General features: G+C 53.9%; 1 protein-coding gene across 1 annotated transcript in view; it reads right to left on the reverse strand.

Annotated features, from left to right (window-relative positions):
• Nucleotides 1-5,001: 5,001 nt before the first annotated feature.
• PDLIM4 (PDZ and LIM domain 4) overlaps nt 5,002-17,232 on the reverse strand; it is a 43,368-nt gene continuing 31,137 nt past the window's right edge. The window contains exons 4-7 of the mRNA XM_080555445.1: nt 13,306-13,481; nt 11,435-11,592; nt 8,246-8,366; nt 5,002-7,603 (exon numbers count right to left, since the gene is read on the reverse strand). Coding sequence (XP_080411571.1) covers nt 7,399-7,603; nt 8,246-8,366; nt 11,435-11,592; nt 13,306-13,481 — 660 coding nt within the window. The 3' untranslated portion in view covers nt 5,002-7,398. The remainder of the gene's footprint in view (nt 7,604-8,245; nt 8,367-11,434; nt 11,593-13,305; nt 13,482-17,232) is intronic.

The raw sequence follows: 17,232 nt of genomic DNA on the forward strand, positions 1-17,232 counted from the left end.
GAGAAGAGAACAAAAGCAAACAGCTCCCATTTCCAGTGTTCCTTCAAGGGAGCATGGGCCCACCAGCCAGCACCACACTGCTGCACAGGAGGACACGGGGCGCTGGGGGGGGACACAAGGGTGTGTGGGCACTGCCTGTGCTCAGCTGGCTGGGCTTTTGTTGTCTTTTTTATTGAAAGGTGCACCCCAGGCACAGGAGAGCGCTCCGGTGAGTCACTTGGAGGGGGACACGGCACAGCTCTCTGCAGGGTGCTGGCTGGGGAGCGGCCGGTTTGGCCTCGCAGGGCCAAGCTCGCCTGTGCCGGCAGCAGGCAAGAGAAGACAGGGAAACGTCTCCCCAGCAGTGATCGGAGCCTTACGTGGGCGCTCGGGAAGGTGGAGGCACAGACAAAGCAGCAGGCGCTGTGCCACGGAGCCACCTCCGCAGCAGTGCCTGGGGAGGAGAAGCAGACGGCAGCATTTATCCGGGCCAGGCAGAGACCACTGCTGAGCGGGATAAGCGATGTGCCGAGGTGGTGCAGCAGATGGAGAGGGCTCAGACACCGCCTGCCTGGAGAGGGGCAGGGGGGGGGAAACATCTCCACGCCAGGCCTGAGCCACCGCTCAGCCAAAGCTGGCCCCGGTGATAAGAGCAGAGAGGGGCTGGCAGGAGGACGGGGGGCTCGGAGCCCGCAGCGAGGGGCTGCCCTGCCCTGCACGGGGGCTGCACAAAGACCACAGACAGACAGGCAACGTGTGAAGCCCCATGGGGAAATGAGGAGTCGGGAAAGCCTTGTCTTAATCCTTAGTGTTAGTGCAATTCAGCCGGCAGTAATTGTCTACAGAGGAATCCTTTGCAGTGCTCGTAAATAGCTGTGGATAGAGTGCAAATTTAGTGTATCAAAAGTGGTAATGTATAAGACACACATGTTTATCTGTTTTACAGATGAGTCCTTAACGTATTATAAATTTCATATGTTCAACATGAAAGCACCACTGGGTTTTCTCTTATATGGTGAAGACACACAAATTAGTAGCCAGAGAACCACCAGCTGTCCTAGCCAGCTCTGCCATGGCCCCACCAGGTCCTGCACGGCAGCACCGTAGCGCAGAGCGCTGCTGCTCTCCTGCCAGCCTTTGCTGGGTGCTCCCTGGATTGGAAAGCCTGCTTTGATCAAACATCGGGGATGGTTCTAGCCAGGCATGGAGATTGTGTGAGCTCCTGCTCTGCTCGGGGTCGGAGTGGTCACTGCCTGTGCAGCTCCACTCTCCCCCTTCTGCTTGGGCAAAGCTCCTCTCGAGGACCCTCAGCCTCATGGGACCCTCGTGTCACGCTCCCAGCAGCCATTCCCAAGAGCTGGGAATTAAGAAAACACATGATAATTCAGAGTTGTGTAATTCCATATTGTTTGCATAACACTTGGATCATGCAAAAGCTTGCTTATTGACAGGGCAAAGCAAAATCCATTTTCTAAGGGTGTCGGCTGGCTCTGAGCTGTGCCGGCAGCGGGGCGACGTGCCCAGCGCTCTGCCCAAAGCCTGTCCCCTGTGCCTGCTGCTGCTGTCTGCACTGGGGCGGCTGGAGCCGCCGACCATCCCACTGGGCTGATGGCATCTGGGACAAAATGTTTTTCGGCTCCTTTGAGCTCCCGCCCCGTTGCAAACCGGCTGTTCTGCCAGCAGATGTGACCGTGCTCACTCCCGTGGAGCACTGCTGAGGATTGCCCGCTGCAATGCTCCCTCGCAACCGTACCCATTTACAGGATGCGGAGCTTTTACGGGCAGTTGCGGCCATTGCTTCTCGGTTCCTGGCAGTGACGCGTGAACTTTTCTCCTCCTGAGGAGAGCTGGGCAGGCAGGATTATTTTTCAGGGTAGCACACTTGTGGCAGGCATCACATACACAGACGGAGACTGCGGTGCGGGTGTGAGGCTGGGAAAGCCCCCCAAGATACAGCTGCTCAAGGGGAGGCAGCTTTCCCCAAACCTACCCACCCCCTGCTAAGCAATGGAGCACTTTCACCCGGTGCACCACCACTCGACCAGGTGAAAGGCAGCGCTGCAGCCTCCAGCTGCTCCTCCGGGCGCGGCCCTCGCCCGGTTACCTCCCAGAAGACCTGCCCTCCCGGCGCACTGTGCTGTGCTGACCCGGGAACGGCCGGCCCAAGGCTGTAAATCCTCCGAGCACAGCATTTTTTTCCTCCCATCCCGGCCGGAATTGCGGGACATCCCGCCTTGCGGCGCTAGGTGGTGCAGGAGGCAGGCGCAGCGCACGGCGGGGCTGCGCTGCACCGGGCTGCGCTGACCCCCCGGCACCCCCCTGCACCCCCCTGCACCACCCCTGCACCCCCAAGGCCGGGGAACACCCCAGGACTCCCTGCCGGGGGTCTCCATCCCCTCCACACCCGCGGGGGGGGGGACAGGGGCAGGGACCGGGTGGCCCCCCGGGGTCCCCCCCCCAGCCCGGTGCTCGGTGCCCCCCGGTGCGCCCCTGTGCCGGGGGGGGACAGGCACCCACCGCCAGCCTCCCTGCGCCCCTCGGCTCAGGGACCGAAGAGCTGGGGCGCTTCCTCGCAAAAAATAAATGTTCTCGTTAAAAATACGGAAAAGCCTGAAGCGTGCCCGAGCACCGCCTTTGCACAGCCGGAGAGACCCCATATAAGTGAAGAGCCCCAAGCAGCAGCGCTGGCACAGCCCAGGCCCTCCCCATCAGCTCTCCCTGCATGAAGAGCTGCTCCAGGACTGCATAAAAATCCAAGATATTTCAATGTCCTGCTGGGAGAAGCTGCTCCCGGGTTTGGGGAGCGCTGTGGGTGTCCCTGTGAGCCTGTGCTTTCCCTGGGAGAAACTGAGAGGCAAAACAAACTCGTAGATAAGTTCCTGTACAGTCAGGAGCAGTTTTGTCTGTTTTATTATATGTGTGAGGAAGATTTTTTTTTTTTTTCCCCAAAAGTAATTAAAATAGCCTCTTACACACATGAGAAAGGGAGGAGAGGGAACATTTTTTCCAGCAATCCTCTTTCTCATTACCTCCCCTCCTACAGCACAAGGACTTTTATCCCAACACAAATGGAACAGCTGAGATATTTTTTTTTGAAGGTCCCTGGGGCAGCCATCCAGTAACAAAGGCAGAGTTAAACAACTCCAAACAAAAGCAGCAGAAAAAAAGGGGGGTGTGGTGGTGGAAATAATGCGGGCTAAGTAGGAAACTTCAATGATGAGACATGGAAAAAGTTAAACAATTAGAACTTGAACCAATTTGGCTCCCATCCCACCTCATTTAGTTAATAAATGGTGCCCTTCACCACGTTTGATCTTAGCAGCAAAAAGCTTTTTTACAAAGCACGGAGGAGCCCGGGGAGGCGCCCGGCACGGGGCGCTGGGCTGGGAGCGGGGGTCCTGGTGCAAGCAGCGCACCAAGTCCGGCTCCGCACGTCTGCGTTCGGGGGGAACGGAGAACCACGGGCTGGAGAGAGAGTCGTCAGCATGTTAATTATTTGAATATGTGCACTAATTAGATCCGGGGTTGCACACCCAAACTATATGAAAATGGAGGCCTGGAGAGTTCGTAGCATACGCAGATCCTCAGAGGCTCTGTTTTTCAAAATATTTAAGGCACATTCAGACAACAATTTCCATACATTAATACTTTCCAAATAAAACCTTTTAGATTAACTATCTGTTGGAGGCAAATAACTCGCATTGCTTCCGACTTTCCCACGTACCAGTGAATTGAATAATAATCAGCTATTCAAAGCAGGCCTATCAAGATTTAGCTATGTAAGCAAACATCCCTCTATTGTACGGTCGCTAAACCCCAGCGAGCCTATCCTCACCCTCTCAGTGTTCACCTGAAATGTTAGAGCAGCCCTGTTGAGTCCTTAATTCCTTAATTACACACGCGTGCAGGAAGCGCTAGATGAACTCACGATGTTTAATTCGCAATCGTTGGACGTTTTGTTCAGCTGCTTGGAAATGACAAGATGCTTTCCCCAACTCCCGTGAAAAAAAGCGTCTGGGAATGTCTCTTCCAAACAGTCTCTCCCATGGCCTTTGCTGCTGTTCTCCCTCCTGTCCGTGCCAAATTAACAGTGATTAGCGAGCCTGCCCCTCGAGCCAGTGCTCCCGGCATGGAAACGATCGCTGCGAGCCCGCTGGCAAACGCAGCACGGGGCGGCGCCAGCTCCTGCCCTGGCACCCGAGCACCACGGGGACCATCGGCCCCCCTTCCAGCTGGAAAGCCTCAGAAATAAAGACAAAGTGAATATTTTACGGATGGGGACCAGTATTTTTGACATTTCTGGCCTTCTGGATGCAAACACGCAGAGACCTGGTGAGCTGCGTTACACCGGTGCCAAGCAGAGGGCACCCACGGGTGTTTGCAGGGCAGGGACATGATGGCCCTTCCCGGCTCTGCACCCTGTTGGGAGCAGGATGGCAGGAAAGGCTCATGATTTAAAAAAAACATAACAAAACAACAAAAAAAAACACCACAAAATCAGCATCCCTCCAAAACCACATGACAGACCTCAAGCAAGACTCCGAATGCACGATGAGTTACTGGAGAGGTGCAGCTCTCTGTCCAGGGCTTGTGTTTTATTAAGGCTTGCGGAGTGGAAACCCGTGGATTTGGGATAAGAAAATCCTTTGTGCCATGCTTGGCGGTAGGGGCTGGCATGCAACAGCTGCGCGGCCCACGTTACTGCCTGAAACAGAAACGGGCTGGAAGGTCTTCATTTCATGAAGAATTAGAAAAAACACCCTGCCTTTAAATTCAGGTAAAATTCAAGTCCCTTTTAAGAGGGGAGCAGCACGGCTATTCCCTCCATGCATCCCAAGTAGCACTGCTACAAGGGAAACAATGCTGCTGGGACTCACCAGCAGAATTTCCCCCCAACCAAAAAGGCACCACGAGCTTTCGAAACGTTTACCCAGCACCCGCCTTATCCAGACACCGAGAACCTCTGCCACGCATGTGTGCTGCTGAGGGAGAAACCCGAGGGACGGATCAAAGCGAAAGCTATTAACGTGAGGCATAAAACCAACAACACAACTTTATTTTGTATTTCATACAAACGTTTTACAGAGTTAAATAGAATTAACAGGTAAGGCTTGTGCAGCTGGCCCTTGTTGTGAGCGGGGCGAGGCGGAGCCGTCGCTGCCTTCAGGCATCTGTTAGAGCACGGCCACGGGGACACGGAGCCAGAAACCAACCTGCCCCAGGGTATCGCTGTGTGAGGTGGCTTTAAGCTCCTCAGGGGGATCACACGAGCTGATAACTCACAGGGAAGAGTACCACGAGTGTGTGTGGAAAAACTGATTCGGGGGAATGCGTTTCCGAATTAAAAGAAAGGCGCAGGCGAAGCCCAGGTCTGCTCTCCCCACGTGGTTTCGGCACTCAGAGCCCACAGGCGCTGAACCAGCTCGTCCATTTTTAAGGTGTTCCCCGTGCTGGAGCCGCAGCACGGCTGGCACCTGCGGGGCGAGAAGGCGGCCGCAGGTGGCACCGAACGGGGACAAAAGGTGCCGGGATGAAACACGGCCGGTGTGCAATTCCTGCTGCGGCACCGTGGGAGAGCCCCGGGGGGATTTCTGGTCCTGGGGCCGGGTGAGGCAGAGGAAAGCAGCAGCGACCTGCGGGCAGCACGTGCGGTGCGGCCGCAGCTACAGAGGGTGCAGCACCACCTCCGAAGCAGCGCTGCCGGCCCGTAACGCGAGGTCAACGAGGGAAGTCGGAACAAATGCTGCTGCTGATCGCAAGCTAACGAGCTCCAAGCAGAGGCCTGCAGACAAGGGGCAATAACACTTCATACCTGATTAGTGTTAGTCTCCTAATCACTTACAGTTGTCCCGAGTGTTCCCATTCAGCTGGCCCAACCTACTGAGCGAGGCCGTGCAACTACAAGGAAAACAAGGCTCAGCTGTGTGATAAAATTGCCATGTGTTCCTTGTACTTCGATAATGAAAAATGCTGATGGAGAAGGAGCTGGGGATGGATGTCCTGCTGCCGGCATCCCTCTGGCTGCAAGGCAGTGCTCGGGGTGGGGGGGAAGCTTGCTGGGGGAGCAGCACACCCCTGCTGCACGGCAGCCCGGCAGCCTTTGGGGTACCAGTGCTGCTGGTGTCCTGCTTTTCCCTCAATCACCTTTTGCCTTCTGCTTTTGCCAGGCCCCAGCTCCCTGCACCCCTCCAGGAGCGGTCCTGAGGCCAAAGCCCGGTGCCCGAAGGAGCTGCAGGAACCCCCGCGAGGCACCGCAGCGCCTGGTCTCCGCCTGGCCCTGTAACGCCCTGCCAAAACCCCGCTGATCCGTTACGTGGGGAAACAGTGACACAAAAATGAAACAGTTTGCCTGTACAGAAGGTACTTTCTCATTTATAAAGCACAGAAATGTGTTTCGGAAAGGACCTCATGGTACCAACCACACGGCTTCCATCATCGTGGCGGCATCTAACAGCGGGGTGTCTAAACTACACCTCTCTCCTCTAAACGCTAACATAAAAACGTTCCTCCAACAAAGCAACATCCCAAGATCCTCTATTTTTTTCCCCCATAAAATAAAGCGCACGAGAAACCTGGCTAAAAGCACAGTCTCATGGGATGGGCACGGATCTGCATCAGCTTGCTCCGGCCCCGGGGCCTCACGGTGGGCTCAAACAGCTCTCACGTTACCTCCGAAGTGCCCGGGGGGGGGATTTTGTTTCCCCCTCCCCAGCTGCGAGGTCAGAGCAGACCCAGACGGGGAGGACCACAGAAGCGTAACCGAAGCCGGGTCGGAGTCAGGAGGACGGAAGCAAAGGGGCCAGGAATTCAGGCAGGAGGAGCAGCGTGGGGGCAGCCAGGTGGGCTCCGCATCCTGCCTCAGCATCCCGGCCTCAGCATCCCGTCCTCAGCATCCCCCACGCGTGCTGCGAGGCGGCCAGGTGGCAGAACAGCCAGGCTGGGAGCAGGGAAAGCCGTGCGGGATGCCCGGGGCGGGGAGGCACAGAGCAGTCGTCCACGGGCAGGAGGCTGAAGTCACGACAGAGGAATCAGCTTCTTTTGGTAAAGTGCCTTATGTTCTTCGAGCTTTTAAAACATCTTCCTTGCTTTTTCGGATGGGGGGGGAGGTATAGCAGTTTTATAGGGAAAAAAAAAAGTAGGGAATGAATCAATATTTATGCAGATCTGGGATAAGGTTATGGCACAGACTAATAACCCGGCACAGCAACCCAAAAAGCAGAGTGTCAAAGAGAAGGGAAAAACCTGTTCATACGCTTTCAACACCATCCCCTCGAGATCCCAAGTGTAAACGGTTTTATCTACGAAAAGGCATTTTACTCGGGCTTTAGTAATCGGGGTTGATTACAGCCACATTGCAAAGCCGGCGGCGTGCATGTGGGTGGGCGAGCGCCGTCTGACCTCTGCGGAGCAGAGCGGGATTTAGACAAGTTCAACTTTAGCGTTCGGATAAACAGCCACCACGTCATAGCCCTCGGGGGGCTTAACTCTTTCCTTGGCGTGCGTCTCGCAGTAGAGCTGCTCCTCGATGAAGAAATACCCCCGCTGCTTCAGGTTGAGGCCGCAGTCGTCGCACATGAAGCACTCGGGGTGGTAGAGCTTGTCCCGAGCTTTGACGATGGTTCCCCTGGGGAGATGGGGAGAGCGTGGGTCAGACCCAGCGGGGCACGGGGACACGAGCAGCACCGGGGGCCTCTCCAGCCCCCTGCTCCTTCCCCATCACTTGTCCCCTTGCCGTGCCAGGGCAGAGCCGCAGGCATCTGCAGAACCCAGCACCGCCGAGCCCGGCCTGAGCAGAGCACGAATTACAAGATGAAGCAGAAAAGCACCTCTGTTCCCTACAATCTGACCCCACGTACGTCCGCCTGAGAGTAATTCCTCAACAAACTAACAAAAATAATTGCAGGCCTCTTCTACCTGACCCTCACGGCATTCCTCCCTCAGCAAGGCAGCGAGCGAGTGGCAGTGCCTTCGGTGCCACGCAGAGCTGCTGGGCGCTTACTGTGACAAGCAGGGCACAAACCGTTCAGTGAATCACCCACATTTTGCTGCAAGATTCCCTTAAAATGGGCAAGCCAAACTGTCTTCCTCGATCCCAGCTTCAGATATGGTGAGCGAAACAAACCAACACCCCCAAAACCCGACCAACCACCCAGCAACGAGGGATTCAGGGACTCTGCCATAGCCTCTAACTTGTATTTCTGGTGGGAAACGGCCTGGCCACGTCCCTGCGCGGGCACGCCGGGGCTCTGCGGGACGCGGCACTTACACGATCCCGTTCCCGCATCTCGTGCACTCGGGGAGCATCTGCATTCCAGACATGGCACCGCCGAGCTTCGGCACCGGAGGCTTGACGTTCCGGGGGTTGCTCAGTCTGTCGAGTTTTTCACCTGCCAAGAGTTTGAGACAGACACAGAGTGAAAACTTGTCCTCTGGGAGCTTTTTTTTTTTCTTTTTTAATTCTCGTTAAGGAGCCAGACGAGTTCTTTAGTTAATTTTCCCAGGAGAACACACGCAGTGCCTGTCACAACTTGCTTGTAAGGAAGTACAGAGCAAAGAGCGAGACCAGCTCCCTCAGAAAGTCGCACAGCATTCACAGGTGCCCGCAGGACAGCACGCGGACCCTCTGCTCATCCTCACGGTGCGTGGATGGCGTCAGAAGCCCTTCGCTCATCGCCCCTCGTACTGCCACAGCACCACCTCGGTACCCGTACGTTGCCAAAAGGCAACGCGGTCTTCTGAAGATGAGAGTTGAATCTGGCTGCGATGCTATTTAGTGAGCCAAGAAAGAAAGACAAATGGCAAAAATCTCAAAAAAGCTCCAGGGAGAAGAGGTTCTAGCCCACAAACATTTGGGTGCACCTGCTGAATCCACCACCACCAAGGAGCCAAAGATGAAAGTCTTTTGGAGAACCAGGGAAATTAAAACAAACAAGACTATAATTGCATGCATTCTTCTTCCAAAAGGCTCATTTACTTTGATCTAAAATAGTCTAATCTAAAATAAAACCTTCTGATGGAAAATGAGGTTTTCTGGGACACGAGGTCTCCTTTCACAAAGGTCCAACTACAAGAAAGGAAGGAATGAAGCAAACGGTGACCCTTACAGGTGTACTTCGACCCCACTGAGCTCTGTGAAGTTTCAGAACGGGCACAGGTGCCTTCTGGTTGAGGCATCTGTGCACGCTGCAAAATTTTTGGAAATTTGTGCTTGGATTTTGCCCCAAAGTGCCCACTATGGCTCTGCACTTTTTAAGGAGACTTCTCCGTACCTGCAATGAGTGCCTCACCACGGGTGCTGCCCAGGTTTCCACGTTGCATTCCAAAGGGCACTACCAGCAGCAGAGCCTGCTCCTCCCATCCCGCATGCCACCGTGCACCAGTGCTCCCAGCACCACATGTGTCTGCACACCAGTGCTCCCAGTACCGCTGCAGGACAAAGCAGCCCTTCCTAACATGTCCATGGGTCCTTCCTCTGCCTTGCCAGGGAGGAACTCGGCCAGCTGCTGTGGGTGCTGGCTTCCCCAGCAGGGATATGGGGTGTGCTCAGCCCCCGTGCTGACATTTAGGGGCTGAGCTGCCACCGTCCCCCTGAGACCTCCGGTGGGCACCCAGTCCTCTGGTGGGCTCCTCCGCTCGAAGAGCTTCGTGCCATGTGCCCAGGACGGGGCTGGCAACGCTGGAGAAGACAGAGCTTCCAGTAGAAATGCTTCCCATATAAATCAGCCCCTTCTCCGAGATACCCAGCTGCGCAGCAGGGGAGATCCTGACTTTAAAAGGACAACTCGCAGCAGCCCTGGGCCAAACTGGGTATTTTTGTGACATGCGTAGGCTTAAGGAAAATGGAACAGGGTGGAAGCTGTAAAACAACCCAGCACAAACACTCCCGGTGATTTCAGCTTTGCTGAAACATTGCAGAGCTTTCTGCCAAGAGAGATGCTTCTCACTTAGGTGCACCTCGTTGCTAACCCTTACGAAACACACACCGACAGCGCTGCAACAACCGAGGCACCGCGGGGCTGCTGCTGGGCGCACACCCCCGGGCCTGCTGGAAAGCACATCAGAGAGGCTGGCGGAGCACCAGGATGTGACAGCAGCAGATTGCTGCTTTTTTTTTTTCTCCAAAAAAAGCAACAACCAAGAACCAAAAACCAAACAAAAACAAATAAACAAAAACCTTATTAAAACGAGCAAGCCAGCAAAGCTGCAGTTTTGCTCCGTCTCCCTGCACAAGAATGGGAGGAAGAGGGGGAGCAGCTTTATTGACTGGGATTATCTCGGCCGCTTCCTATTTGCACCTTCCTGGCGAGGAGATGTGGGGAGGCAGCGAGGCAGCACAGCACCGCAGCAAGCTCCCTGCCAGCCTGCGCCTGTGGTGCTTGCCCCTGGTGTCCCCGCAGCCGGCCACAGCCACACGGGCACCCAGAAAACCAAAACTGGCAGAAACTCCCGCTGTTCAGAAGCTACCTGCAATCATGCTTCCTGTGAAGCAAGAAGCGATAATCTCCTAGTCAAAACACCGTTCTGTCATCTCATTCACAGAGACACCGGAGCGCGGCAGCCTGGCTCCCTAAGTCTTGCAGCTTCATAATGAGATTTGCAGTAGTTCTTATTTTCCCATAAAATCTAAGTTCCTGGATTCACATGATTAGAGTCCGAGGCTCTTGGAAGGAAACAAGAAGAAGATTTTAGCCCCAGCGATTGTAAAGAGAAGCCTGAAGGCTTGAACACAAAAGCCTCAATGGACTTAAGGTTGAAAGGCAAATAAAAAGAAGCAGAAATGTGTCGTTTGGGGATCTTATTCTGAATGGTCAGAGCTGGCGACTACCCAAGTTAATGATATAGACAGGAAGCTGGGACAGAGCTGAGAAGTGAGCCAAAAGCTCCTGATCTCTATTCCTGCACTGCTGAGGACCATCCGTGTCCCTGCGTAAATGCCGTTTATTAAAAAGGCACACGGTTCTCCATCACTGATCTTACACAGCCACTTCAAATCACTGCATCCAAACAAACAATTCCGGGAAAGCAGCTGCCACGTAGATGCCGTTTGCAGATCCACAGACCTTCCACGTGATGCCCAGCTCAGCCACAACATTTGTCAAGCACCCAGATGCTGGCCCGAGCTTCTGCCCGTGCGCTTGACATCCTGATTTGAAACCTGATGAGACAGCTTAGCTCCAAGTCACGTGCAGCAAAACAGAGCAGCCCAGCCGGTCACTCTGTAAAAATGCCCCACCAGCTCCTGCCAACGGGTCCTTTGAGGCTTGCCAAGCTTCTGGGCCTTGGGAAGGGAAAAGGAATGGGGTTAAGCCAGCAGCAGCAACTTGGTGGATGTGGGAGCCATAAAAAGGGGGGCATAGAAGGAGCAAACGAAGGAGAGAGCCCAGCTGCTGCTGGGGAGGTTTCGGGGCCCCCCCGGGTGACATTACGGGTGCCAGCCGCCTGCAGACCTCCTTACCGTTCTCCCCAGCCTCCAGCATGCCCTGCAAGTATCGGAAGGATCCTGACTGCTTCGGCTCCGAGACGGGCTTCTCATAGTCCTGAAGCATCTTGTAGACGTCCGACTCCACATCAATCCCATTTCTGTTCCGTGGGAGAGACTTTACGGGGTCGATGCTGTTTGGAAACAAAGAGACGCTCAGGTCAGATATAAACAGCAAGTGTCAGGTAATCAGGGGTGTACCTGGGCTTAACCCACTTTCACACAGGTGCTGCGAAACGCCTCTCTTCCCCCGTGCCTCTCTGCCTGCAGGCATAGCCATGCTAGGAGAACAGCCGTCTGACGGGGACGAACTTGTTTCCTGCCTGTTCCCCGTTGAGCAACGCAGCTCGGGCAGGACCAGCTACCAGCTGCCTTCGGGAAAGAGGGCAGCTGCAAGCACTGCAAATTGCTCTGCCACCCGTGAGATGTATTGGAAAGAACTGGATAAAACGATGCATTTAATTAATTATGCAGGGCCAAGGGAATCCAGCCACCCCCGTACCGGTGCACAGGGAGAGGTTCCTGCTGCCAGCACGGGGGGGGACAGCGTGTGGTGGGGTTACCCACAGCCACCCCTCCGGGTCAGTGTCGCTGTGGCTGGCTTGGAGTCAGCAGATCCATGTGCCAGAAAGCCCAGAGCTTCAATGAGGAAAGCAGTCTTACACGAGAACGGGATACGAAAACATTCTCGTGATTTACTCCCAAGTGCTGGCCTTCAACATCTACACCCGAAGCTGCCTGCATCTGGCGTGCCTGGGGTACGCTGAACTAATTGCAGTTTAAGCCACTGTGCCAGCTCGTTCGGCACATCCATACACAAACAGCGTAATTTCAAATGAAAAATACTTTGGGTAGATGTTTAAGCACCCTGCTGAGTGTTTTTATGCTGTGCTGAGGCCTAAGAGCATACAAAAGCCCCATGACAAAGGGCTCCAGCCCCCTTTCTGAGTGCACATCCAGGTCACTACAGAACCAATAAAAGCAGCAAGAGCCTTGAAGCCCATCAGAGAGCTGAACACGTTTCTGGTGTCACCCGGCTCCTTTTCTCCACCTGCCTTCCCCTCGTGCCCGCCAGACCCCAACCAACCTCGCCTGCAGAAGAGGCCGGGGCAGTGCCCGACTGCACAACTTCACACAAATTCAAAGGGAAGGCACTTCTGCCCCAGTTCTGCTCAAACACGGACAGAGCTAATCTCCCGACTTTGGCTCACACGCAGATAACATCAGACTTTGTTCTTAGTATTTCTGTGTGGTTCTCGTCTTTCCAAACTCATTAACTTTCCTGGAGGAGCACAGGGAATAACCTGGCTTGCAGCGTCAGTGAAATATGAATTCGTACAGGCACACCGCTCCTGAGATGAACGCAAACTCTCATTGCCCTTGCATTTGATACAGACCTTACTTTCCTGCAGAAAGTTTTGCCAGTCCGTGGGAGCATAAATCATCGGCAGCACAAGCCATGTGAAAGCCTCGCAGCCCGGCCTGTCTCAGAGTTAGCATTACCCGCACGAACTGCCTCTTGGCTATACAAAAGCTTCTTCTTTCCTATGCGCGTTATTTACCCCGCAGCACCAAACAGATCGCACATTTACGAGCATCCCAGTTTTCTGGGTTCATTTTCTCTGCGAGCAATTCCAGCGCCCATTTCAGGTGCTGGCTGCTGAGTTTGTGGAAGCACCACGCTGACAGCTACGAGGACAAAACCCGTCAACCCTGTCCCAACTGTGTGCTTTGAAGAAACAGGACTGTGATGCTCGTGACACCCCCTGGCACTGCCCCCGGGCCGGGGGGCTGGAGCCGGCGCCTGCTGATGTTAGTACAGAGCGTGAACACCGCGCTCGTCATACCTTTGGGAAGAAGCAATGTGGAGCCCGCTCATCTGGGCTGGCAAAGCGGAGTCGGCGCTGCTGTTGGCGTAGAGCCGGGTGGGGTTGTTGTACTGCAGGTTCAGCATCTGCTTGCTGTCCACCGGGCTCCCGGCGGCGTGGGGCATCGGCCGCTTGTTCAGCGCGGGGCCGTTATCCTGCACGAGAAGGGGAAGCAGAGAAACCCGTGAGGTTTATCCCTCTTTGTGCAAACACATGAGGAGGCTGCTCTGCGATGTGAAGCTGCAGTAGTTAACGGTTGATATATCTTGTGGAAACTAGAGCTGTGCACCAGCAGAAGGAGAACTCGGTCTGTAATCAGATCTCGCTGAAGCTGTGCAGCTTTTCCTGGTCTCTAATCACAAACGTGCCTGCTTCTCCGGGGCTGGCCATTGCCAAGTATTCTCTGTTTATCCTCCTGTAAAAGCATATTTGTTATTTCCTCAAAAGAAGGGCCGTGAGTCTGCTCGAGCCTGCTTCTAATTCCCTGTTAATGCACTCCTGTGGTGCTCGGCCCCTTCGAACTGCGGGCAGGGCTCCTGGCGCGCACCAGCACGCCGCGGCGGAGCGAGACCTGGACCCGGGGGCACACCTCTGCGTCTTTGTCTTCTTTCAACCACCTCGTACGCAGAGACCTGTGATTTCAGGAGGTTTCCTCCCAAAATAAGATCAATTGCAGTGTGATAAGTGCGTTGGTCAAGAGCTGAGCTTGGTATTTGTATCTTCACGGCCTTTTTAATTCTTAGTTTTTAATTTAATAAATGAGTATTTGCAGGGACAACTACGGGAATCTTTCTGTCGTGTTATCTCAAGTCAGGAATTTGCATGCTATTAAAATGCAAGTTTTTCTAATGATTTTAGCTACATACATTACACATGTGCTGTTCAAAAGCTTTATTACTCAGTCCTGTGCATGCCCACAACCAAATATCGCCCACCCCGGCCCTTCCCACCCGACCCAGCCTGGAGCTGTGAGTGCCCGGCACCAAGCTGCAGAGCCCACGGACATCACTGCTGCTATTTCCATTCGCCTGAGTCAGAAACACGTCTGCACTGATGAAATAGATGCTTACACAGGTGGCTGTAATCTCTGTAATCTGATTTAATCTGTCTCAGGGCAGATCCACCGGCTGTGAGCGATGCCTGCGGCTGCAGCAGGGCGAAGCTCGTGCAACGCCGAGCAGAGAGAGAAAACATCGCCCTGCGAACAAACAGCCAAGTGCATGCTGCGGGCTTTCGTACAAAGCTTGCTTTTGACTAAAATCATCCAATAAATACTAATGGGAAACAAATGTCTATCACTGGTGCATAGGAGAAAATACTGGCGCTTCCAAGCATAGTAAAAATGAACAGCTAAGAGAAATAAAAACCAGATCCTGCTAGAAAAAGATTTTGGAAGTCCGATCCTTCAGGCTCTTCCTTAGGCAAAACCCCCATTGATAAAAACAAAGCTTAATTAAGAGCTGCAAGACGGGGCCTTTGAATTCCTTGTGCCACCAGCTGAAGGGCAGCAGCCTCAGGCAAGCTCCCCCGGGCAGCGCGCACCACGCGTGCATGCACGTGGGAAAGCAGCTTCCAACCCAACCACTCCAAATTAGCTATTAAAAAAGGAATTTCGCTGCCAGGAATAATATAATTTTAATTGTTCCCCAATTTCTGTTCTAAAAAAAATATATAAATATATTAAAACCAGGCTAGAGGTTTCCAATTCCCAGATTTACATTATTATTTCAAGGGAAATAAAGAAACTACTTTCAACCGTGGCACAGAGAGGAAAAGAAGGATCATAAATGTTTCAGGAACAAAAGCAACAGCACATGCTGCCTGGATGGCAGAGCTACGGACACTCAGGCTTCAGAAAGCCCCGATTGTTAAATCCCTGTGCACCTGGGCCCAAAGGAGCGCCTTGTCCATGGGCTTCCCCCCATGCCAGGCTCCTGCACCAGGGCCCCCGCTCCCCCCCCAGTGCCACCAGGCCCTTCCCAGTCACCTCGGGGCTTGCTTTAAGCCACGGCAGCTCATAAAGCGTCCTGCACTGGTTCCTGCTAAACTCAGCAATTTGTAAATCAGGCGCAAACGCCTCTGTAAGCTAAAGCTCACTGCCCTGACACTCTCCGTGAGGCACAAGAGCCTCTCTCTTGTCTTCCTTCTCGCTCTTCAGTTTCTCTGTTAAAATCCGTCCTGATGCATGAAAAACTGTTCCCTGGACTGAGTTCAGTCTCCTTTTTTCCATCTCGCAAGCTGCTTCGGCGTTTTCCCACGAGACCCGTGCAAGGCTTTACATCATGCACAGCGCTCCTGCATTCGTTTTCAGAAACCTAGAACCAGATGGGTTTCTTTCCAGTTCTCAAATTCAAGATCACAACGTTTTTTGCCCCCTTGGGACCTAATTTGCTTTTCTCTGCTGGCTTTTTTTTTCCTGCTTTTTATGGCCTCTCCTAAATTAAGAGGGTTTGCAAACCCTTTCTAAGAGCTGGCCTGCTCAGTTTCACCAAAGAGAGCTCTTTTAGCCCGCACAACAGAGACTTGAAATCTGTTTTCTCACGCTTGCCTTCTAGGAGCATCAATTACGAAGTGTAGCTGAACTGACATGCGGCATTTGGGGCTCCCGGAGCCCAGGCTGAGCATTTCAAGCCTCCAGCTCCCGGCAGGAGCTGCGCACGCGTCCGTCCCTCTCCGGACAGCGCGGGGCCATGTGCCGGGTGAGGTCCGGGTGCAGGGAGCAGCTGGGTTCGGGTGGCTGCGGGTGCCCAGCAGTTCTGGTGACTTCTCCTGGCTGCTGGAGACCCCAAACCCTTCCCTCTGCTCGTCTTCCACCAGGGGAAAGGTGAGCAAAGAGGTTCGAAGACATTTCAGAGCAGACGGAGAAGAGCCGGTCTGCAGCGAGAGCCTCGTGGGCACCACGTGGCACCCACCCAGGTGACACCTCGATGAAAATGGGGAAAGAGAAAATTAAGTGCCGTGAGTGCCCAGTTCTTGTCAGCACCGCTACACAGCATCGAGAGTGATAAAAGGAATTTTTTTTTTTGAAGAAAACAACCCGTACTGCCAATCAGCTGAAGCCTACAGGCTGCCTATAAATCTCACAGGGAAAAAAGTTCATGGGATTTGCGCAAGGAAATCTGGAAGAGAAACAGGCTGCTCTGCCCAGCTGATACATCGGGTCTGCATCTCTGCTGGAAACAGGAACGCTTCTTTGGCTTCCCTAACAAAAACCTTTTCTCCACATTAATATACTAATCTGATTTTCTGCTACGTTCATCCTTTCTCTCCAAGGATAGCACAACGGCACCCAAACGGGTGACAAGCAGAGAGACTGCGGAGCTGCCTGGTCGGAGCAGGAGCCGCACGGCTCTGCCTGCACATCCCCGAGGGGCACAGCAGCCGTCGCCTCGCAGCCACCCCCAGCCACGCAGCACGGACCGTCCCCAGGCGCTGAGCTACGCACAGCATCCGTCGGCGCTGGGGCTGGTGCCTGCAGAGAGACCCTACTACAGTATGTCATTTCCAGTCCCAGGAACCATCCGGGAGAACGCTAAGAGAAGCAGGCTGAACATTTCAGCAGAAATACAAATATGCTCCGGGTCTTCGCTATTTCCAGCCAAAACATTCGCTGGTTAAAGAACAAGACCTGCTTCGCCTGCTCATTAAAGCTGTGCTGCGGACTCCATTGGAGCAGATAAATTGGGATACTTGCTCCCCCGGCTTGCATTTTGGGCAAATCTGTGATATAAGAGAAGACCCAGAAATTAAATACTTTTATCAAGCTAATCACTGCTTGAACAAGCATTCCCATAGCTAGGAGGAGTGTGCAGCCAACCACGAGGTTTGGAAAGGTTTGAGAACTAGTCTCAGTCTGCCTGTCTTCGGGAGAGTTTATCCTATTTTGTAACCAACTCTTGCAGGGTC

Source organism: Anser brachyrhynchus (assembly GCF_964034855.1).
Source record: "Anser brachyrhynchus genome assembly, chromosome: 14".
NCBI classification, from domain to species: domain Eukaryota; kingdom Metazoa; phylum Chordata; class Aves; order Anseriformes; family Anatidae; genus Anser; species Anser brachyrhynchus.